This window comes from Dioscorea cayenensis, chromosome 21 (genome assembly GCF_009730915.1).
Source record: "Dioscorea cayenensis subsp. rotundata cultivar TDr96_F1 chromosome 21, TDr96_F1_v2_PseudoChromosome.rev07_lg8_w22 25.fasta, whole genome shotgun sequence".
Taxonomy (NCBI): domain Eukaryota; kingdom Viridiplantae; phylum Streptophyta; class Magnoliopsida; order Dioscoreales; family Dioscoreaceae; genus Dioscorea; species Dioscorea cayenensis.
In genome coordinates this window covers 1,658,292-1,679,449 of record NC_052491.1, presented here as the reverse complement: position 1 = coordinate 1,679,449, position 21,158 = coordinate 1,658,292, and the positions used below count along the sequence as shown (strand labels likewise).

Here is a 21,158-nt window from a genome sequence, read left to right as displayed (position 1 = left end):
TGGCTTCATTTTATTTATTTTTCATTAACACGGTTAATGTTTATTTTATTTTGTTTTATTTTTTTGGTTTTAAGATTTAAAAGAATCAGAGAAACAGTTTGATTGAGACATGAGATTGATATTTGAGGGAGAGTACTAGGTATACTGTTTAACACAAACTAATAGCTTTACACCATTGTCATTTAGTTATAGACAAAAGAATCACAGCACCAAACAAAGCAACTTTGTTATTTAGTTATATGGACATTTATTTAAAAAGAAAAGAATAATTATTATTTTAAACTTCATAAGAGAATAAAAAGAGTTCTTTAAAAAAAAAATAATTAAAAGTTCAAGATGAAGGCAAAAAATTATATAATTTTATTTAATCTCTCAAGCTCTTGTTGGAGTTCAACCTTGTGATATGTTGGAGTTCAACCTTGTGATATGTATTATGATTTAAACTCAAACAAGCAATAATTATAAAGAACTCGATTTCTTATTAATATATATTTTGAGCTATGTATGTTTGGTGTGAAAATATATTTAATTTTTTTTAAAAAAAATTGGATAAACTGAAAACATATTTGATATTTTAGTGTATTAAATAATTTATTTAAAAAATATTGTTAATTGATAATAATCTATATGTTTTATAATAATATTATTTAAAAACAATTTAAGTTTAAAATTAATTACTCTGTGAAAATAAAGATGACTCTCATTTTTAATAATTAACTTTTAACTTTTTTTTTTTGTTTGTTTTAACACTTTCACTGTCTTGGTAAAGGTTTAAATGAAGCTAGAGAATCTGCAAACTCAATTGTCTCCAGTTTAACATGCATACCTTCTTTGTAACAAAATATATATATATATATATATATAGGAACTTATATATATATATATATATATATATATATAAGTATGTATGAAACAGTTAAATAATAACACATACATTCAATGGCACATGCACATGCAATCAAGCTTCAAGAAAAATAATATGCAAATACACACACAATTTCTTTTGTGTTTTTGGGATTATATTATATGTGATCATATAAGTATGTATGCATGTATTTATGTATGTATGTATGTATGCATCAAAGCTTGCTTGCATACATGCAAGGTACATTCTATGTATGTTATTTAACTATTTACCTTTTCTTATTCATCCATCGACCTCAATATATAAAAGCTCCATGAGCAATCAAAAACCTCATCCTTTTCCTTTTCTTTTCCCTTTTTTAACATATATATATATAATGCTATATGTAATCAATTAATGTTTGAAGAAGCAAAAAGACATGAGCTCATGGGGATGATTAAATGAAAACATTCTTTCAAGGACCACTCGTTCTATATATTAAAAAAATTTGAAATTTTAATATTGGTTTTTAAAATAAGTATTTTTTTTAATCAAATAGCATGGATATCACAGCCAGATTTTAATCATCGACTTTTGACTTGAGAGAAAATACTGAAATACCAATTCTTCGGTAAAAGTGATATTTTAATAAATTATTATATATTAAAAAAAAATCAAAAGGCATCTTGATTTCAAAATTAGACCATATGTTTTTTTACTCTTATAAATATTATTTTACCACAAATATTAATATTTTTATTTTGACTGTGTCAACATTTTTTGACTAACATAAATTTTTTTTAAGCATTTCTTTTGCCACAAATATTAAATTTTTTTATTATATATATATATATATATATATATAATATCATTGAACATCATTTACAAATCACAACTTCTTAAAATAATTTTGAGGTAAAAACATGAACTAAAAGAAGATAGAGTAAGTTATCAATGAGGGTGTTATTCTGTGCGTCTCATAATTTTATAGATTTCCTTATAACAATGTTATCATCAAGTAAACATCATTAGTCATGGTCGATAATTTGTCGTATTCACAAAAGCCAAAAAAAATATATAAAATGAATATTATTATATGCAAAATAGAATCACAAGTTAGTTTTACAAAAAAAAATAAATTTAAACAGTCTGTAGTAAAGGTGTAATTAATATGTTTACATATATTTACTATTTTTTTATTATTATTAGAAAACAAATTATATATAATATGATCATTATGTAATAATTTCTGAGATAGAGATAACAAGTGTATTTACCTTAATTGAAAAAAAAGTGTATTTACCTCATGAATTGTAATTTTCCTTTTTTTTCCTAACATTTTAAATTAATAATTTTATGGGAATAATAGTGTGCTTTGGTTCTTAATGGGCTTTTTATTTGCATGGAGTAATGGATTCTAATTATTAGATTTATTTCAAAGGCCATGGATTCTAAATTACTTGCATACCCTTATAAACTAGATAATTATTAGTTTACCCTCATAAAAATCATATTTATTTTACCTAGTTACCCCTTGAATATTTAGTTGTGTGGATACAGCTTAATAAAACTAAATGCATGTGTATTCTTTAAAGTTCGATTTGTTTGCATTTAAACCTCTCTACCCCATATACCCCATTAAAATATATTATAAATTATATAAATAATTTTTTATAATAATAATAATAAAAATATAATTTTATTTAAATTCCTAAACTATTACTATGTTAATTTTACTTAGATGTAATAAATAAAATTAGTTTAATTTTTTTACCGGTATATATTAACTTAAACATTATGAGAAATTTTTATGATTTGTAATGAATAAAATGAGTTTATTTTTTTAATAGTATATATAATTAATTAATTTAATGACTATCATAAATTTTTAGGTATATATACATAACTTTTTTAGTCATTTAATACATAATAATATATTTTAATAGTGCATATGGGTTAGATGGGCATATATGCATGCAAACAATTGAATTTTAAGGGATCTAAATGATATTTGATTTTAATAAAGGATGTACAATTAATTTGGTGAAAATTTAGGGGTATACATGCAAAAAAAAGTTTTTTTTAATGTATTTATATCTCCTAGTTAAAATTCAACTTATAAATTTTATAAAAAACATAGTCTATTTTTTTTTTCAAGATGAATGAAAATAAAGTTTTATAATAAAACTTTCATTTATTTTTCGCCAAAAGGTGAGTAAACGGCAATAATTTATAGCATCATATAAATAAATCTAATTTTTACAGGGGTAAATTAGCAAAATTTCCATTTTAACAGAAAAACTACTATTTTAGAAAATAATAAAAAGTGAATTAGAATGATGGACAGTTTTGTCATTTGAAATATATAAAAATTAATTATATATATATATATATTTTAAAAATTCCAATTTTTTTTTTCTCTTTTTCTTATCATTAGCGGGTTCGGGTCCAAGTATTAACCCGACCCGTTAGTGAAACGGGTCCAAGAGATTCGGATCCTATACGGCTGGTCTATATAAACGAAGAACTCTTCAATGGAGTTAACAAGCGAGACCTCTCTTCCCTTCAATGGCTGCCCTTCTTCGCAGGAGGAAATCACCCTCTCCCGTTCTCCATGGTTTGTTCCAATAGCCATCTTGATGATGTGTGGCTTGCTGTTCTTCTTTTTCTCCATTTTTTTAGGATTTTATTAGTATTTTATTGATTTATGATGCTGCTTGACTTGTTGCAGTGATTGATGTAGTGTGTTTCCATCAAAGCTTGCATTTTTATGGTCCTGTGATTCTATTGAGTTGAAATTTGTCTGTGTTTTTAATTTTGTAGTAGTAGTAGTAACTAGTTATTTGTGAAGATCCTAATGTTAATTTTAGTGGAAATGTGGAATTTTACGATTCCCAATTCAGTGGATGGTTAATGTTGGTTTTTTCTCATAGAATTATCATTCCCGGATTTTGTGTTGAGTGCTGATTTAGCTTACTGTTTATTTTTATACCGAGGATAGGAAAGTTTGCTTATTTTGTTCTTTCAATTGGAAACTGTTGTGCTATCTGTGAACTTTAAGGTCTTAGCCATGGATGTTCACTGTTACATATCTGACCATTTAGGTTTTTTTTTTTAAAATAATGAAGAGCCCCTCCCTACTAAATAATAATATTAATTTTAAATTGATCCAAATTTGTCATGTGCGAGTTTTTGCATGATCAGAGAAATGTGCTTCTTCTCTATCGGCCTATGCACAGATACATTCAATATTCTTGTTGCAGATACCATACTTCTCCCAGTTCTCTCAAAACTGAAAATTTCTCCTCCATACCTCTGGCATAATTCAAGATGTTTGGGCAATGTCAGCAGCTCAACAGATTTCGATTTGACTGACTTGACGTAAGAACTCTGAATCAAATCTTCCATTTGGCACAATATATATATATATATATATATGTATGTATGTATGTATGTATGTATGCGTGTGTGTATATATATAATGCATTTGTCTGGTTTAGTTTGTTCGTAAATGAATTTCATGTTGTTTGTCTTCTTAGTTTGTTCTTTGGTTGCAAATCATTGACATCATGGGAATACACATGATCTTTAGATGTTTACATCTAAAAATGTTTCCTTTCCCTGATTTGGTTCTGAATTTTAGATAGCTACTAATATTGAGTATTGTTATGTTGCCTGCCTGCCTTTCAGAAAGTGTTTTCAGTTTTTGCTTTCAATTCTCAGGTTCAAGAACATTTTCCTTTTTATGGCATGAAGGTTTAAATTAATGTATAGGTTGTGATTCATTCTTTCTAGTGATTCTACTGCCTAGCAGATAAATATAGTCAATATCTGATTTTTCAGAGAGCTTTGTGACTTGTTGATTACTCAAGTCCGTCATTTTTTATTTCACCTCTCATTTTATCTTCTAAATATTTTATATGAAAGGTGATTCTCTATCTTTAATTGCAGTCGTCCTCATATGTGGTACCCAAATGCTCGGAGAAAGAAACGAAATGTGTTCTTGCATGTTGGTCCCACTAACAGTGGAAAGACACACAATGCTTTAAAGCAACTAGAATTGAGCTCCTCAGGTGCTCGGTGGTCATATTTCTATGTTTTTTAACCTTACACTATCTAACTGTTGCCTTTTCTAATTCATTTGTCTTTTGTGTTTGAAGTTGGAACTCATGCTTGGATTGCTAATCATTTTCTTGAAGGGATATACTGTGGTCCTTTAAGACTTCTAGCATGGGAGGTGGCTAGAAGATTAAACAAGGCAAATGTTCCTTAGCCACGTGATTACACGGCAGAGCGAGGGAATTGATGGTGCAAAGCGCACTGAGCTCAGTGGCAGCCATTGAGTAGGCAGATTTGACAGCTAATTACCAGTAGTAACTGCCAATTGGTGAGAATTCAGGTACAAGAAACAGTACAAGGAGTTTGTTTCCTCATCCTCAATGCAAGTTGAAATTCTAATAATATCTATTTATGTCTTGTAAGTGCTAGTTATAGCTTGACCAATATATCTTCAGCTTTTTTTATTTTTTTATTTTCATTTGTTTAAAGCCAACCAAACAGTTATGGTTATCTCTTCATAATTTCTGATTTAATGTTTAAATTTTTTCTACAAGCTAGCGTTGGAATTATTTAGTTCAAATTATATAAATTTTAAACTTTGATTGATATACGATGAGTTCTGCATAAACTGGTCATATTTAGAAACTTTAGCGTCTTAGTTATTTGCTGGATATTTGAGTTTTTGTTGGAGTATTTGGTGATCTTTGCTAGAGTTGATTATATTTATATATTTTGTTTGGAACTTTGGAACGTAATCTGCATGGTCTAGAACCTAGATATCAAAATTTTATTGGATTTGGTTATGATGCATGACAGTAAATGCACATGTTCATTACAAGTTACAACTATTCTCGACGATTGGTTTAAATAGCACATATATGACGACAATATCCATTGATACTGAAGAAATCTTTTTAAGATTTGAAAAGACCTCAGAACATCCAAGTGGATATGCTTGAACCAGTTTAGTGCGAACAGATGTATGTAAATAGCCAATAACTGGTTGCACATTTGCACAGCATTGATATCCTTGCTATTGATTTCCTGTAGCATACATTTCTTTGTTATGCTTAGAGTAATATTCTTTGATTAAAACATGCTAAAGTATTGTTTTTAGAGTTTGTTTATGATTAAATTTTAAGAACTTCCATAAACATAATTTCTGCTTTCTTATACTGTTTCTTTTGGTTGTAATCCTTTTTCTCTTTTGGAAAACTATTCTATAGATCCTACATATACTGTTAAAGATGGCTATTCTGATTTTTTCTATGCCGGCTAGATGGTAGGATGTAGAACGAGAGGATTTTCATTTACTCGTGCATTGTTGGGGATTGCTTCAGATGAACTTCATGTTTGTGGAGATCCTGCAGCTGTCCCTCTTATTCAGAAGATACTTGAAGCAACAGGCGATGTGGTTGAGGTCTATTTGGCTAACACTTTGTCTTAAATGGCTATATCCGAGCAAACTAATTTTTCTCTACCCTTTTTTTAATCAAAATTTTTTTAATGTTTATTTTTAAGATTATTCTTTATGAAGAGAATACACCTCGAGAGAATGAGTTCTATTTCTTGTTGAATCCAATCTCCATATAGCTTCACAGTGCTTCAAAAATTATGACATAGAGGATGGATGCCTTTAACTTCTAGGTTTGTATGGCACACAAACTTACTACATTTAATGCTGACCACTTGAAGCAATATTGGAGAAACTGATGAAGAGTTGCATAGTACTAAAAGCATTCTATATTGAATGAAAGCTCAAAAATAATACATTTGCCTAAAAGCCTGCACAACAAAATTGCGACAATTTACTCCCGTCTCCTTAAACAGGTCAAACAGATAAAAAGAACAATAATTGTGGTTACTGGTTAACCTTCTTTATTCCACTAGTTGTTGTTGTCGTCGTCATTGCCAGGTTGATCCTTTGTATATCATCGTCTTTGTCATGTAACTTGATATATGTTTTTATTAATTTTTGTTCCCATTTTACACTTCCATGTCAAACATTAGACATCACAAAATACCACATTTGCCTACTGAGCCTCCCTTTTCTTCTCCTACATAGGATAAGCATAATTACTGGTGCATTGTGTTTCCAAGTAGCTCACTTATTTTGAAAAATGATTCATTGATTAGTCTGGCATGAAATTATTTTTTTCTTTTGCACTTAGGTTCGATATTATGAGAGACTTTCCCCCCTTGTTCCTCTGAAGGTTCCTTTAGGGTCATTCTCCAACATTCGAACAGGAGATTGTGTTGTGGCTTTCTCACGGTATAATATATACAAGATAAAGGTTAGTATTGCTGTTTGGATCATCATTTGATAAATAGTGGAAAATTGGTCATTCTCTACATTTTGTTTGAGGCATTATTGAAGAAGTGAGTGGTAATTTTATGCCAATGCCATGACATCTATGCATTACCTTTTCATCCATATTTGGATTTATTTAGTTTGATGTTATTAATATCCAACATTCTCTCACTGTTATTAAGTTTGACCCCAAAGTTGTTTAGGCGGTGCTGAGATGAGTTGCAATGTTCTTGTTTTGGCCATGGACCTCATCATACAGTCTATACTTCTTGGCAGCTGAACACATTTAACACTATTACTTCTTAACAGCCATTAACAAATATTGTATGAAATGGATAGTATCTAGATCTGTTACATGGGTGATGCATGCTTGTAGTTCTTGATATTCATCATTGTTGGAATTGGAAGGGAACAAACAATAATAGTTTTTCCCCTTCTTAATAAGCTCTATCTGCGATACTCTTTGAATCATGACTGGTAATTTTCTTATCTTTTGATTCTACAGAGACGGATAGAAAATGAAAGACTGCTTCCTTGTTCTGTAGTTTATGGTTCCTTGCCTCCAGAGACCCGAACAAAGCAGGTAAGCAGTATCTTCTATTTTAGTTAGTTCATTCTTACCATCTTTCTTTCTTTCTTTCTTTCTTTTTCTTATTATTATAATACAGAGGACAGCTTTTAATTTTCATTGGCTATAGACTTATAGTTACAATTTATTTGTATAAACAATGAGATATTGTCTAATAATTGTGCTTCTATAATTTTTTCATAGATCTGTATTAAACCTTGCAGTACTTCTAATGAAGCCTGCTGACCTCCATCATTCAGCCATAGCCGAATGCTGACTGGATCTACTTCTTTAAGCTTTCAGGCTACAATGTTCAACGATGAAGGCAATGGATTTGATGTTTTGGTAGCCAGTGATGCTATCGGAATGGGTCTCAATCTCAACATTTCAAGGCTCATCTTCTCGACACTGGAAAAGTTTGATGGCACCTGTAGACGTCAACTTACTATTCCAGAAATCAAACAGATTGCAGGTAGTTATTTGAAGTCTATGCTAAACATTATTTGCTACATTTAAAAATCAGGATAAGTTTGACTTTCATAATCTTTTGGGATTTTTTTTCATGACTGCTACTGCAAAATAATTGGGGAAACGTCTATAACTGCCCTATCAACAGGTTGCATCACCCACCTTGCTGACTGGGCATGTTGTATAATTACCTTTAGGTCATATTATCACTAATTGGCATGGATGTGAAGATGATAGATACATTGTGTAATCATTCTGTTGCATCAACTTTCATTTCCTTCACTAGTTGGCACCTCAATTCACAATTTGAATCAATCAATATTGTTTATAGCAGCATGTTCAACATATACTTGACCCTATTCAGGTTAGTATTTTGCATTACAAAATGATTTTTTATCAACCTCCCATAAATGTACTGTGAACTTGAAATTATTGGTAAAGGGAATGAAGAGATGATTTAGTTTGCTTCCAGGGAGGGCTGGAAGATTTGGATCAAAATATCCGGCTGGTGAGGTGACCTGCCTACATGAAGGGGATTTGCCTTTGCTTCACTCTTCTCTGGCATCTCCATCTCCTGTGTTGAAGGTGATTGCTTCTTATGCCTAATAATTTGAGCTGCTACAGAAGTCACTAGGCACATTTCTGCATAGGTCCACTAACATGATCTCTTTCTTTCCTTTTGCCACGGTTGAATTAATTGACTACACATTGACACCTCAATTATTTGTCCAATCACGAGAAAAATTTATATGGAGAAATGGTAACTGCAACTATGAATATCAGACACTGACGTTATTTTCATTTTGCCCCCTTATTTGCATAGAAAGTTCTAAGGAATTGTATTATTAAATATTTGATTTTCTCAATCAGCTGTATTCTCAACTTAGGTTGATCCCTGTAAATTGGCATAGTTTGAGATCGTGAGAAAAATACCTTTAGCCTTCTGATTGGAAAAAAAATAAAAAACAAAACAAGTGCAGGCAGAATATTAAAAAAAAAAAACATATATTATCCCCTGTCTTAATCTTACCTTATGATTTCATAACATATTTTTATACTGTGCATTTGAGATATCATATTTTTATTCTATATGCCTTCTATGTTCTCAAGTTGCTTATGCATTTTATAAATGGATGCAGCAAGCTGGGTTATTTCCAACATTTGATCTTCTATCACTATACTCAAGATTGCATTCCACGACTTCTTTGCATCCAATGCTGGTATGAAATAATAGTTTGTTTACTGTTTATGATCATACTTTTGAATTAGAATTAGTTCTGTTGTGTACTGTGGAATTTCTACCGGATGATTTACTCGATGGTGGCTTGTCCATTCCCACCTTATCTGTATAACCTCTTATAACTAGTAGCTGATGCTATTGTGCTTTCTTCTTCCATGATTGAATATCTTGCTATAATTAACAATAGATTCTAATTTCATTGCTTTTCCATAAATCTCCCATGATTTGTTCAGATATTTTGATAAATTTTTTAAACATTTTAATATACTTGGCAATTGTAACTATTGTATCTTCTCTTGCAGGAGAAATTTTTAGAGGAGGCCAAACTATCTCCAGATTATTTTATTTCTGACGCTGAAGAAATGCTTGTATGTCCTGGAATTCATTTTAATTTTCTCACTGTACTTATTTTATTGAGTAGCTACAACCTCCAATTAGCAAAAAAGTTAATTCTACATGTTCGATTCAATGGGAATATGAAATTGATTTATGAATATATATGACATCTGAACTAATAGCTTGGTCTATGAAATATGGTCGAATACTTGTTTCCTGGAGATTATTCTTGCTGACTAAGCATGCCATTTTTATTTCTAACAGAAAGTTGCAGCAGTAGTTGACAAATTGCCTCTCACTTTGTACGATAAATACCTTTTCTGTATGAGGTGATTATTTTTTTTTAAAATCTCTATATGAATAGTTTTCATCGGTGATTAACAACATTTGCTGGCTTTTGCAGTCCTGTGGACATGAACGATGACATTTCTGCCCAGGGATTAATTCAAGTGAGATTTAATCTTTACATTAGCTTTTGATATGTTGTTAAAGTTTAATAGAGAAACAAAACTCGGATGCATGATCTATTGTTGTGAAACAGTTTGCTGAAAATTATGCAAAGAAGGGTCTTGTTCGACTTCGAGAAATATTTACCCCTGGATCACTTGCTGTGCCAAAAACACATAATGAGCTTAGGGAACTTGAATCTGTTCATGAGGTAAAATAGTTTTTCATCCCTCTTGACACAAACTCTGTAACTTCCAAATTTTTTATTACTGAATGTAATTAAAGCTTGAATCAGATCAACTCAATTTATCGATTTTAGCTTGAATCAGATCAACTCAATCAATCCTAGGAAGTTAATGTATTAACTTCTAGGATTGATTTGATGTGGATATTAACCAAGGTTTAATCGATCTAATGATTCTTTCTTTAATGTTTGAAACAAGGTTTTGGATCTCTATGTTTGGTTAAGCTTTCGATTGGAAGATTCTTTTCCCGACCGAGAACTAGCTTCATCTCAGAAAGAGATTTGCAGCGGGTAAGTATACGAGAAACTCTTGCCGGAATTATTACTCATTTGGTTAGACTTACAGAATTAGTTTTATCTCTTATTTGCTTAGATTGATTGAAGAATTTTTGGGGAGGTTTGTATGGCAAAAGCCGCTTAAAATAAGCTCCAAGCTTAGCTTCCTAAAACACCGAAGAAGCCTTCGGTGAGCTTCATTTTGATGGCTTATATTAAAAATTGATCGATATCGGTTAGTTTATCTTCTTGCTCCAATGAATCAGATAGCTATTGATCGGAGAAGTTTTTGAGGTTTGGTTGTAACTATTACAAGCAAATTAATCAATCAAGCTAGAAAGAACGTGGAATGATAGAGATTTACGAGGTTCAGCAATTTTGCCTACTCAATAATGAAGGTTCTCATAACTAGATTTATTAACTTCATTTTTTTCCTCGGCATTCTTGTAGATAAACAATATCATGGTAACATCTACGAACAGTTAGATTGAAACATTGATTTATTTATTTATTTATTTATTTATTTTTCACAACAACATTACCTTTGGAATCCGGAGGCATGACTGAAGGTCATTTTTATGAAGGTTGTGAATCTGTTTTGTTTTGAAAATATGAAATTACATCTCTATTTTTCGAAAATATGAAATTATATAGCACCAAATTTTACAAATATTCTTCTTGCAGAGTCAAATTCAAAGCAATTTTTTTTTTAAGATAGAAAACAAAAGTTGAATTTTTACAAGATATTCCAAAAGATTGCCTTCTAATTATTTTCCTTTTTTTTTTGTTCATTTTTTTATAATCTCTAGAATATTTTGAACAAATAAACCCTTTATTTAAACAAGAAAATAAGGAAAAAGTGGGAAAATAAAATCTTAAAAAACTTTCAAATATTCTCTAGAGTCAGTTATTTATATTTTATATAAATTTATTTAAATTTTTTAGAATTTTGTTATATTAATTCATCAAACAGTCTTAATAATGAACATGGGAAGCGACTGAATGTTAAACTCAGCCCTTGGTATGCCTCAAGATGCGTGCTTTCACTCTTACCTCGAGATATGTAGAAACTCGGTACTTAAAGCACCGGCTTTATACGATGCCTTCATACGCCTCGAGATCAGCAAATCAATCCCCAAATTCATTCTTCTCTCCAATTGCTCAAGAAACCCTCGCTTCTTCTCGTACTCATCGTGCCCTAGTACAGAGAGAGATTGAGGAAATCGCTAATTTCATGTATGGATCTATGAGTTTTTGTATAAATTTCTTTACTTTTTTTCTTTTTCTCATGGTTTCATCTTTTATCTTGGTGTTCTTGATGTCTGTGAAATGTTTAACGTTCTCAAATCTATCTGCTAATTTCAGAGGTTGCGATTTGATTCAAGTTAGTTTGATGTGTTTTTTCTTGAATTTAGGTTTAATTCCTGTTTTAGATCAACAAAATTCCTTTTTTTTTTGTTTTTTTGGGTTGCAACATTAGGGTTTTTAATATTTTCATGTGTTCATATTTATAGAATGTTAGTGTTTACTATTCATGGTGCTTGCTTTATATGCAGTAGAGTACGTATTTAATTGATCCAAGTAATGTTGGTTTTTTTTTCTTTATAGTAGTATCAGTACTTTGTTTGGATCAAGAAAGCTCCTATTTTTTCTTGCTTTTTGCTGCAAGATTAGGTATGAATTTTATTTTATTTTTTATTATTTTTTGTGTGTTCATGCTGTTGTGGAATGTTTGCTTGGTATTGTTTTATTGATCTGAGGCATGGTGTTGATTTCTTTTTTCCTTTATAGTGGTAGTGTAAGTGTTTTGGATAATAACTTTCTTGCCTGAAATGTTAAATGGTCTCTGATATTTGCTGATTTTAGAGATCATTATTTGATTCTTAACTTCAGATTGGCTTGTTTTTCCTTATAATTTAGTTCTAATTTCTGTTCTAGATCAACAGAATCCCATTGTTTGGTCATTTATATTACTTAATTCGTTAGAAATAGGATAATTTTATTGATCAAAGTAATGCTGCTGATTTTTATTTCTTTATGGTGGTGCAAGTATTTTGGATGCCACTTGCAAATCCGAATTGAAGATTGTGTTGCAGGATTTGAATTATATTAACATCTGGATATACGATGAAGAGACCGGCCCCGTGGGAAGCATCGCTGGCTATATCTTCTGATGACTCTTCAGGCTCTGATTCTGAAGATAGCAAAGATGCTACCTCAGAAGGTATGTTGCTTTTGCAAACTTTTGGTTGCCGTTCAACTCTGTATTCCCCTTTATATCGCAAGTGTTACCTGTCAAATGCGTAAAGTGGTGTCTGGTAGTGGTATTAACTGGAATTTGTTTGTTACGCTCAGTTGATCTTGTACAGACAGCAAACTGAATAAACTGGGATAGGGATAAAACCAAAATGATTCTGGATGGTTCATTAGACTAATATAACTGTTAAATCAGCCGGCCCTCTTTTATTGGAATGGGAAAAATGATCATAAAAATAGCTGTTATTTATGGAGGTGAGTATTACCCTGTTTAGTATTTAAATCACTGGAATATGCTAGATGGTAAAAATTGCCATTTCACCATCCCCGTTTCATTTCTTTTTAATATCCAGAAAAGTAGTAGATAAGATTAGCATTGCTGAGTATTAAAGACCTTGCCAATTTCAACATAAAGAATTAAGTTTGAAATAGAAAAGAGTAAGGTTTTACATTCCAAAGGATTTAAAAATGAATACACTTATTCCTACATATTGTACCCACAACCAAGCATGCTCTAAATGCACAACCATTTTAAGCCTCTAAGGTTGCCTCAAGATTTGTGGGCACTGTCTACTTGGAATATTCCATTGCCGAATTTATTAATAACAGATTATGTATATTTGGCCGTGAATTTAATGATTCATTTCAAATTGTGTATAGCCCTAATTTAATAATTATTGGCTTCACATTCATGAATACCTAGATTTTGTATATAAGCTATAAAGAATCTGAACTACCAAAATGCTTTTCTTGTCACATTGACTTTATTATTTGGATAGAAGCAGCTGAGATGAAGTTTTAGGTGTTAGCTTTAATTTAGTTTTTTGGTCATGTAAACGTCGTTGCTTATGTTTCTCTAAATTCTTTAGTGATGAATGAATCAACAAGAAGGATGACCCTCATGATGCCACTGGACTTGATGTTTTCATGGAACACCTTTTAAACTTGATTAAAGGAGATCTAAATCAGATTTGGTTGTTGATGCACTGACATTTTCATGCTAACATTGATAGCCTGTATGTTTTCATGATGCATTCTTTGCAAATAATTTCTTGTGAATGCTATATTTGCTTCTTTTCTTGTACTGATTGGTTTATGATCAAGTGAGAACGAATTGGATGGCCATTTTCATTTTTTTGGCTTTTGGAAATGTATAATCCTGTTTTTCATGATTTGTGTCACATATGGGCACCTGCTTTAGCATGTGTCTTTTTCCGCTTGAGATGATAAGGTCATGATTCTAAACACGTTAGCATCTAGAACTTTTCCCTTTTTGGCCAAACTTAGATCACTTGTTTTAACTCTTAAGTTTGCTTATCCTGTGTGCGAGTTAGGGGGGGTTTATTTCGGGGAAAGTGGAGGGAAGTGGGGAAGTTGGGGGAAAGTGCACCTCCCCTAAAGTGGTGGAAAAAATATCATTTTTAGTACTTTTAGTGTTCATTTGTCATAAAATGAGACTAGAACTAGAGAGTATGGGCATTGGGTGGATTTTTATGAGTTTAAAAAGGATACTGAAAGTGTAGAGAAATTGGTTTTTATAGAATGGCTCACTCCCCTCCCCCCTCCCACTTCAGTAAAAAAAAATTATTGGAGTGAGTTTTGAACAAAATCCACTTCGGGATAAAAGAACACTAGAAGTGGGGAAGTCAGACCAGTTTCCTCCACTTCCCTTTACTTCCTCTGAAATGAACGCCCCCTTAGTTGAAGCAAGATGGATTTGGTGTCTTATGAATGTTGGAAGCAAGTTGGGCCTAGTTAATGCTTACTCTTACCACAGCTGAAGTCATAGCTGTGTTCACTGCCTGCTGATTTTGACTGGCGATTGAGAGTGCCTGCTTGTGAGCTGCTTGATTTTGGTTAGATTTGAACCTAAGTTTGGCCTAATTGTTTTATAAATGAACTGAGCTGGACCTGAATTTCATAGCTTAAAATTAGTATGGAGCTTAGCTCCTCTGTTTGGGACAACTTGGTTTGCTATGCATTGCAAGATTGAAATATGTTATATGTAATTAGTGTTGCCTTCTTTTGCAAATCAAAAGTTATTATGTTGAGGTGTTAGTACTCCTTGGACACTACACGGCTTCAACTGCTGGCCCACGAAAAAGTGAATACCTCTTTTGCTGTCTCAGTCTCTCAGTGGTTCTTTGCTCAGCTTGTGCTTCGGGCCTGAATGAGCTGAGCTCAAGCCTGACAGCTTAGGTTCAACTCAAGCCAAATTTATTTGAGGCTTGGCTTGTTTACAGCCCTATCGGTGCTATTGTGGAAATTAGCTTATCTAAAATTAGATGATATAAGATGCTACTGGGTTCATGTAGCATGTCAGTCTGTCAGTATAATATTGTATGTAAGATTTTAAATATTATGGTCTGCTGCAGGTGCACTAATAAGAAAGGCGGAGATGTATCAGGACTTTATGAAGAGCATCCCGATTCCTACTTGCCGGCGTTCTGTCATTCCATTTACATCATGGCAGGGTTTAGGTGGATCGGTGAAGGCATTATATGGGCAGCCATTGCACTATCTCACTAATAAGCTCCTTATAGAATGGGACCATTCAAGGGTTGGGAGCAATGATATGTGTCAGCCATTGGATACCATCATCCATCCGCTGAAGGCTGAGGCCCTCATTTGGGTCACTGAAGAAGTCCACAGGCTGACAACCTCCCCCCAATATTTAGCTAGTCTCTGGACCTCCAATCTCATGTACCATGCCCACATCGACCCAATTTTCCCATGAAGCAAAACACCTGACCTTTTTTTCTGTTTTTCTGTTAAAAGCTTTTTGGTTTCTTTTGGCTCTGGATTCCTCTCTTTGTATTTTTTTGTATTGATAACTTAAGAATGTAAAGAATTTGGAAATTGAAGAGCATGCTTCTCGCAGTCTACGCTAATTTGGTTTTGAGTCGTTTGACTGAATTTAGCTTTATGAACAGCTGCTAGTGCAAGGAAGAAGAGGCAAGGTGTAATTGATTTTGAAGCTTTAAGCAAGCATGGTTACAAAGGAGGGCCTTCGATTTTAAAGGTTCCAGACAGAAAGGTGGATGACAAGGAGCAAGACTGGTCCTGGTCGACTGGCAGGAAGAACAATGAAGACAATAAAACCTCAGAGGAGTCCTTTGAAGAGCGGGAGTGGACTCGAGCTGCTGCAAATCAAGGTGAGAACCTTCAAATTGTCACAGCAAATTTGCAGGCGAAGCAGATTGAGAGGGAGAAGAAGAGCCAGTCTTACTCGCAGAAGGAGAAGAGGAAGAGGGATCTTGGTCAGGCAAGCAGAGGAAAGAACTATGTTGAGGAAGAGAAGAGGGTACTCAGGGAAAGTGGTATATACTCAGGTTTCGACGCATGATTTAATGCAGTTACTTGATCTTGTTGGTGGTTCCCTCGTTAAAATACGATGCATGCATGATTATAGTAACATGTTTTGATAGGATCAATGTAAATGAATGTGGCATGCTTGGTTGTGTATATGTGGATGTTCTTGGTAATCACTGAACTCGCTTGTCAGTTGCTGGTTAGAATACAAAACAAGGTTTTCTTAACAAAGCTTGATCATTGATATACAGTGTTGATGCTGATGCTTTATGAAAGAGATTTGTGTATTTGTTGCGGCAGCTTCGAAGATCTAAGTTTTCGTATTCTGGATGAAATACTTCAATATTCGAAGATGTTTTTATGTTCGATATGTATTGTGATGAGGGCTTTTAATTGAGCAAACAATGTACCTGCAGTTTGAGTTTAGCTTGATAAAGCTCGGGTTTAGCAGGAAATTTCGAGCTTTGGAACTGAGCTTGAGCTTGATTTTCGCTTTCGAGCTGAGTCAACCTCAAGTATATAAATATGTTATAATTTTTATATAGTTACAACATATAAATTTATTATTATATTAAAAGTATTATATAATTTGTATTGTTTTTTTTTAAATTAGTTATAAGTAAAGGTCTAGTTTCAAATTAAATAGTCATATTCGATTTTAATTTTTGGAGCAAACGAGTCCAATTCAAGTTTTCTGAAATTAAATTTAAGTTGAGTTTAGACAAAAATATATTGAGTTATTTTAAGCTATTGCTAATTTTGAGCTAAAGCCCTGATTGTGATGTAGTCATTGGTCTTTCAGAAAATTATTCTTCACTAATTCTTCTAAATTCTTAATTCAGCAGCAAGTAACATAATTAATTAAATTGCTTTAGTTGGAGTGATTAGTAAAACCATTTTGCTATACTGCAAGATTATCAACATATGTGTGTGTATATATATAACGGCCCGTATTTTAGTTATGTTTGTAGATAATTTATTTACAAACGTCTTCTTTCAACCATTGGATTTGAATTTAATGGTTGGCATCATTCATTTTTGTAAACAGTATTTTTTTAAAGAGTACTATAAACAATGTTAAATGGACAATGCTCTTATAAATAGTAGCACAATAAAAAGTTGAGATGAATTTGCTTATATGACCCTATAAAAGAACTGATTGTGGTGTTAAAATTGATTTTGTAATATATATATATATATATATACACACGAGAAGCTCACCTTGACTAATAAAAATTGATTTGTTTTTATTTGTCTATGACTTGGGATATTATTGTTGATTTTCGCGAAGTAGCTAAGAACTTTAAATAATAATGGAATTATCCTGCTGGTTGGGAAGGTAAGGTTTTTATATAAAGCTCTAATTATAGAAAAGCATGTGATGCCTTTTATTGTGCATTTGTTATATAAATATATATGTACTAGATTAAAAACCCTTGTTAACGCTGCGGGTTGAATATATCAAAAACAAAATATTACTAAGGTAGTATAAATTATGAAAAAAAAAAAAAAGACATTGTTCATGTCATTTTTTAAAATTATTTTAAGTATGGGAAATATATTTGTCAAATGCAAAGGATTGTGAAATAAATTACTGGAAATTTTGAAGTATTATGCATTAGCACTTCATTATTTAAGAGAATCTGTCACAACTCATTCTCATACATAAATATTGATTTAAGAGCAATGTTGTTATTGAGATGGTATTATGCAAGGTTCTCATGCTAGTAATTTAGTTTTGTTGCAACTTGTTTATGATATAAGAAATATTCCTCTAATCATAATTTACAATAATCAATCATAATCATTGATATGGAACATTTAGTAGGACTTGGTCGATGAAAGAAAGCAAAGTTCTATTTCATATTGCACAAAAAAATTATAGAAGTTCTATTAATATATATATATATATATATATATATATATATCTAAATATATTAATCGGTTATATTATATTATATTATCTATGAAAGAGATATGGAAAGTTTTATTAAAAAAAATCCATAATTGGAATTTGTAAACAAACTAAAATTTTCTCACTTAAGCATCGAAAGAACATATATATATTGATTAAATTCTTATAATTTAGGCTCAATGTAGAGAGTGTTAATTAGAGAATTATGTATGAAGTTTTCACAACTAAGATGACTTTGTACAAAGTGCTAGTGAAAGTTAATTTCAAGAAATCATTGTCATTGGAAGATTGCCAACATGTTCTTGCAGTTCAAGCATTAATATTATTGATTGAATAGATATCACACTCATCATGAGAAACATGAGTGTCATTTATATAAAACTTTAGTTAAACAATAATTAGACCTAGTAGACATAACTACAGATAGCAGGAGATTTTCTTATGTTATTTTATATAGTTTTTTTTTATTTTCTAAATATTTTATTATCCAAAATTTCATCATTTGACACATTATCCTAAGTTCTATAAAAAAATCTCTATAACCATTATATTATATATTACATTATATTCACGTCAATATATATATATATATATATATATCCTATTCAATATCATATACATTTTTTGAAAAAATTATATTATATAATAATAATAATAATAATAATAATAATAATAATAATAATAATAATAATAATAATAATAAACCACCGGGGTTTACATGCACTAATGCTCTCCTATGAATTGCTTCAATAAACAATTATTTTTTGGTTAAAATGTGACCAAAACTTACTAAAAAAAATTTGAATTTTGGTAGAATTAAACATTGTTGGATATTAATTTGATCCCGATTAGTCAACTGTTTTTTGAAAAAAAATAATAACATGAATATCAAGAATGTTATTTATCAATTATCCAATAAAAAACGATAATAACTATACAATTTACCTTGTTTTGGATAACCTCAATCCGTACTTAAGCAATCTTAATTTTGGGTGTGAATTATGTATGGATCAAACGCAAAAGTTCACTTTGCAGTAACATACTTGCAGTAACATACTTTTATAAGCAATGAATGATATTTTTATTTATTTTATTTCCTGTATACGTACATAAAAAATAAAAAATTTACATTGAATGTCAAAAGTGTCAGAAGTTTACAGGATCACATTTGCAACAAATTATATATCTACACCATATCAACAATTGTGGTCATTCAGCATATTCAACAATTGAGGCTCATGTTTATCCAAAAGTGGGGCCTGTCAAATGGATTCACATAGGAAATGAAATTAGAATCAGTTTAATAAATCAAGGACTTGATTTTCAAAGTTATCTGATTGTTAGTTAAAAATCAATAAAAAAGGATTGAGTTTTCAAAGATGGCTGACTGATTTCATATAAAAAGAGTACTACTCTACTAATGGGTTGATTCTATCCTATTATTAAGCTTCATGATGCTTTAAAAAGAGAAATAATTAATAAAAAAAACAAAACCAATGAATGAGTTTGGACGTGTACCTGTCATTTATCTTGCTTCTTCGTCGCTGCTCTGTGGCAAAATGCTTGGAACGTGCTGTGTTTGGATTAGTGCTCCTCCGATCCATCTTCCCAGTCAAACCCAATGTATAAACATCACCCAGGAGATAATTTCAACCATTAATCAAGAAAAATAAATAAGAAAAAGAACATAAGAGCACAACACAGGTGAATCATGAACTATTCATCTTAATTCCATTTCATAATCATGAAATTTCTCAAAAACAGAATCAACTCAACAGCATAACATCACCCAGGGAAAAAACATCAACTTTAATTCAAGAAAAAGAAAAAAAACGAACAGGAAGAACACAATAGTGATAAATCATGAATTGTTCATCTTAATTCCACTTCACAACATGAAATTATCTCAAGAACAAAGCCAAAAAAGGAAATAATAGAAAAGGAGAGACCTTTATGGGAGGCACCGCCATCCTGCTTGCTAAACTCTTAGACCTCCTTGAATAAGTTTGTTGATTACTGTCAACATTGAGGGTGGTGAATCATTCCAATCTTCAATTGCATTACTGTTGGGAAAAATAATTATTAGTAAATCACATTCCAATTAAACCCTCAAACAAAGAAGAATTAAAATCATAGTAAAAGCAACAAAAAATCAAAGATAATTCATCCAAAACAATACCATCATAAACACAGGCTTTAGGTACATCCCATTCCTGCACTTGAACGTCTGCATGACGAACAAACAAACAAGCAAACATGAAGATCAGAGTTCGCCATTAGTGGAAAACAAAGGAGAATTCGAGCAAAAGGAAAAGCTAGGGTTTCAAGCGCTCTCACCATCGCTGGCAAGTGAGGAACTTTGATCTCTTGGGAGAGAAGACCAGCAGACTGTGCAAGGAGATTGGGGAGCTGCCAGGGAAACCACGCAGAAAATCAAGGAGACGATGGTGGGGAAGGCGGAGGAGAAGGTTGATGACGATGCCTTCGATGATGGAGCCATGGAGACGGAGAAGGAGAGATGAAGTCAATAGGATTTTTGGAGATTTAGGGTTAGAAGAGCAACCATCAATCAATTAAAAAAATATTTTTTATTTACCAATAACAACATGTCAAATGTCCACTCAAGAAAAAAATTAAATGAATAGTGAATTTTGGGGATAGGATTAAGATGAAGTATATATGTAGCATTTGATTTATCACATGAAATGAGGTGCTGTTTCTATTCTTTCATGTATGAACTATTGAAACTTTTATTGATGGCTCTTAAAATTGCTCTATTTATGTAAATCTTTTTTCCCCAATACCTCCATTTAAAAAAAAAATCATTTTTATCTTTTAATATGATAATTTGTTCATTTTATTATTTTATTTAAATATGATCA

General features: G+C 31.5%; 2 protein-coding genes across 6 annotated transcripts; both read left to right on the top strand.

Annotated features, from left to right (window-relative positions):
- Positions 1-3,391: 3,391 nt before the first annotated feature.
- Positions 3,392-11,441, top strand: LOC120252477 (ATP-dependent RNA helicase SUV3, mitochondrial). The gene is made up of 16 exons (XM_039260650.1): positions 3,392-3,461; positions 4,108-4,225; positions 4,796-4,917; positions 5,044-5,108; positions 6,183-6,323; positions 7,075-7,197; positions 7,720-7,797; positions 8,086-8,254; positions 8,723-8,835; positions 9,390-9,470; positions 9,793-9,858; positions 10,091-10,155; positions 10,230-10,275; positions 10,368-10,484; positions 10,717-10,808; positions 10,891-11,441. Exons 1-16 carry the CDS (start codon positions 3,413-3,415, stop codon positions 10,985-10,987), a joined length of 1,542 nt encoding a protein of 513 aa, XP_039116584.1. The 5' UTR covers positions 3,392-3,412; the 3' UTR covers positions 10,988-11,441.
- Positions 11,442-11,787: 346 nt separating this feature from the next.
- Positions 11,788-16,588, top strand: LOC120252557 (protein RDM1-like). 5 transcript variants are annotated; one of them, XM_039260740.1, is made up of 4 exons: positions 11,812-12,029; positions 12,402-12,467; positions 12,890-13,017; positions 15,983-16,588. In XM_039260740.1, the coding sequence occupies exons 3-4, from the start codon at positions 12,921-12,923 to the stop codon at positions 16,393-16,395; spliced, it is 510 nt and encodes a 169-aa protein (XP_039116674.1). In that variant the 5' UTR covers positions 11,812-12,029; positions 12,402-12,467; positions 12,890-12,920; the 3' UTR covers positions 16,396-16,588. The 5 variants fall into 5 exon arrangements, with proteins under 5 accessions (XP_039116675.1, XP_039116674.1, XP_039116673.1 ...); XM_039260739.1 differs by having other exon boundaries at positions 11,813-12,029; positions 12,844-13,017; XM_039260741.1 differs by lacking the exons at positions 12,402-12,467; positions 15,983-16,588 and adding an exon at positions 15,425-15,801 and having other exon boundaries at positions 11,788-12,029; positions 12,844-13,017.
- The last annotated feature ends 4,570 nt before the right edge of the window (positions 16,589-21,158 follow it).

Excerpts from the sequence above, each read along its gene's own strand:
- LOC120252557 (XM_039260740.1), top strand. The coding sequence starts at position 12,921 with ATGAAGAGACCGGCCCCGTGGGAAGCATCGCTGGCTATATCTTCTGAT. Across the intron at positions 13,018-15,982 it reads CAAAGATGCTACCTCAGAAG|CTGCTAGTGCAAGGAAGAAG; the intron begins GTATGTTGCTTT and ends CTTTATGAACAG.
- LOC120252477 (XM_039260650.1), top strand. The coding sequence starts at position 3,413 with ATGGCTGCCCTTCTTCGCAGGAGGAAATCACCCTCTCCCGTTCTCCAT. Across the intron at positions 4,226-4,795 it reads TTCGATTTGACTGACTTGAC|TCGTCCTCATATGTGGTACC; the intron begins GTAAGAACTCTG and ends CTTTAATTGCAG. Across the intron at positions 9,471-9,792 it reads CTTCTTTGCATCCAATGCTG|GAGAAATTTTTAGAGGAGGC; the intron begins GTATGAAATAAT and ends CTTCTCTTGCAG.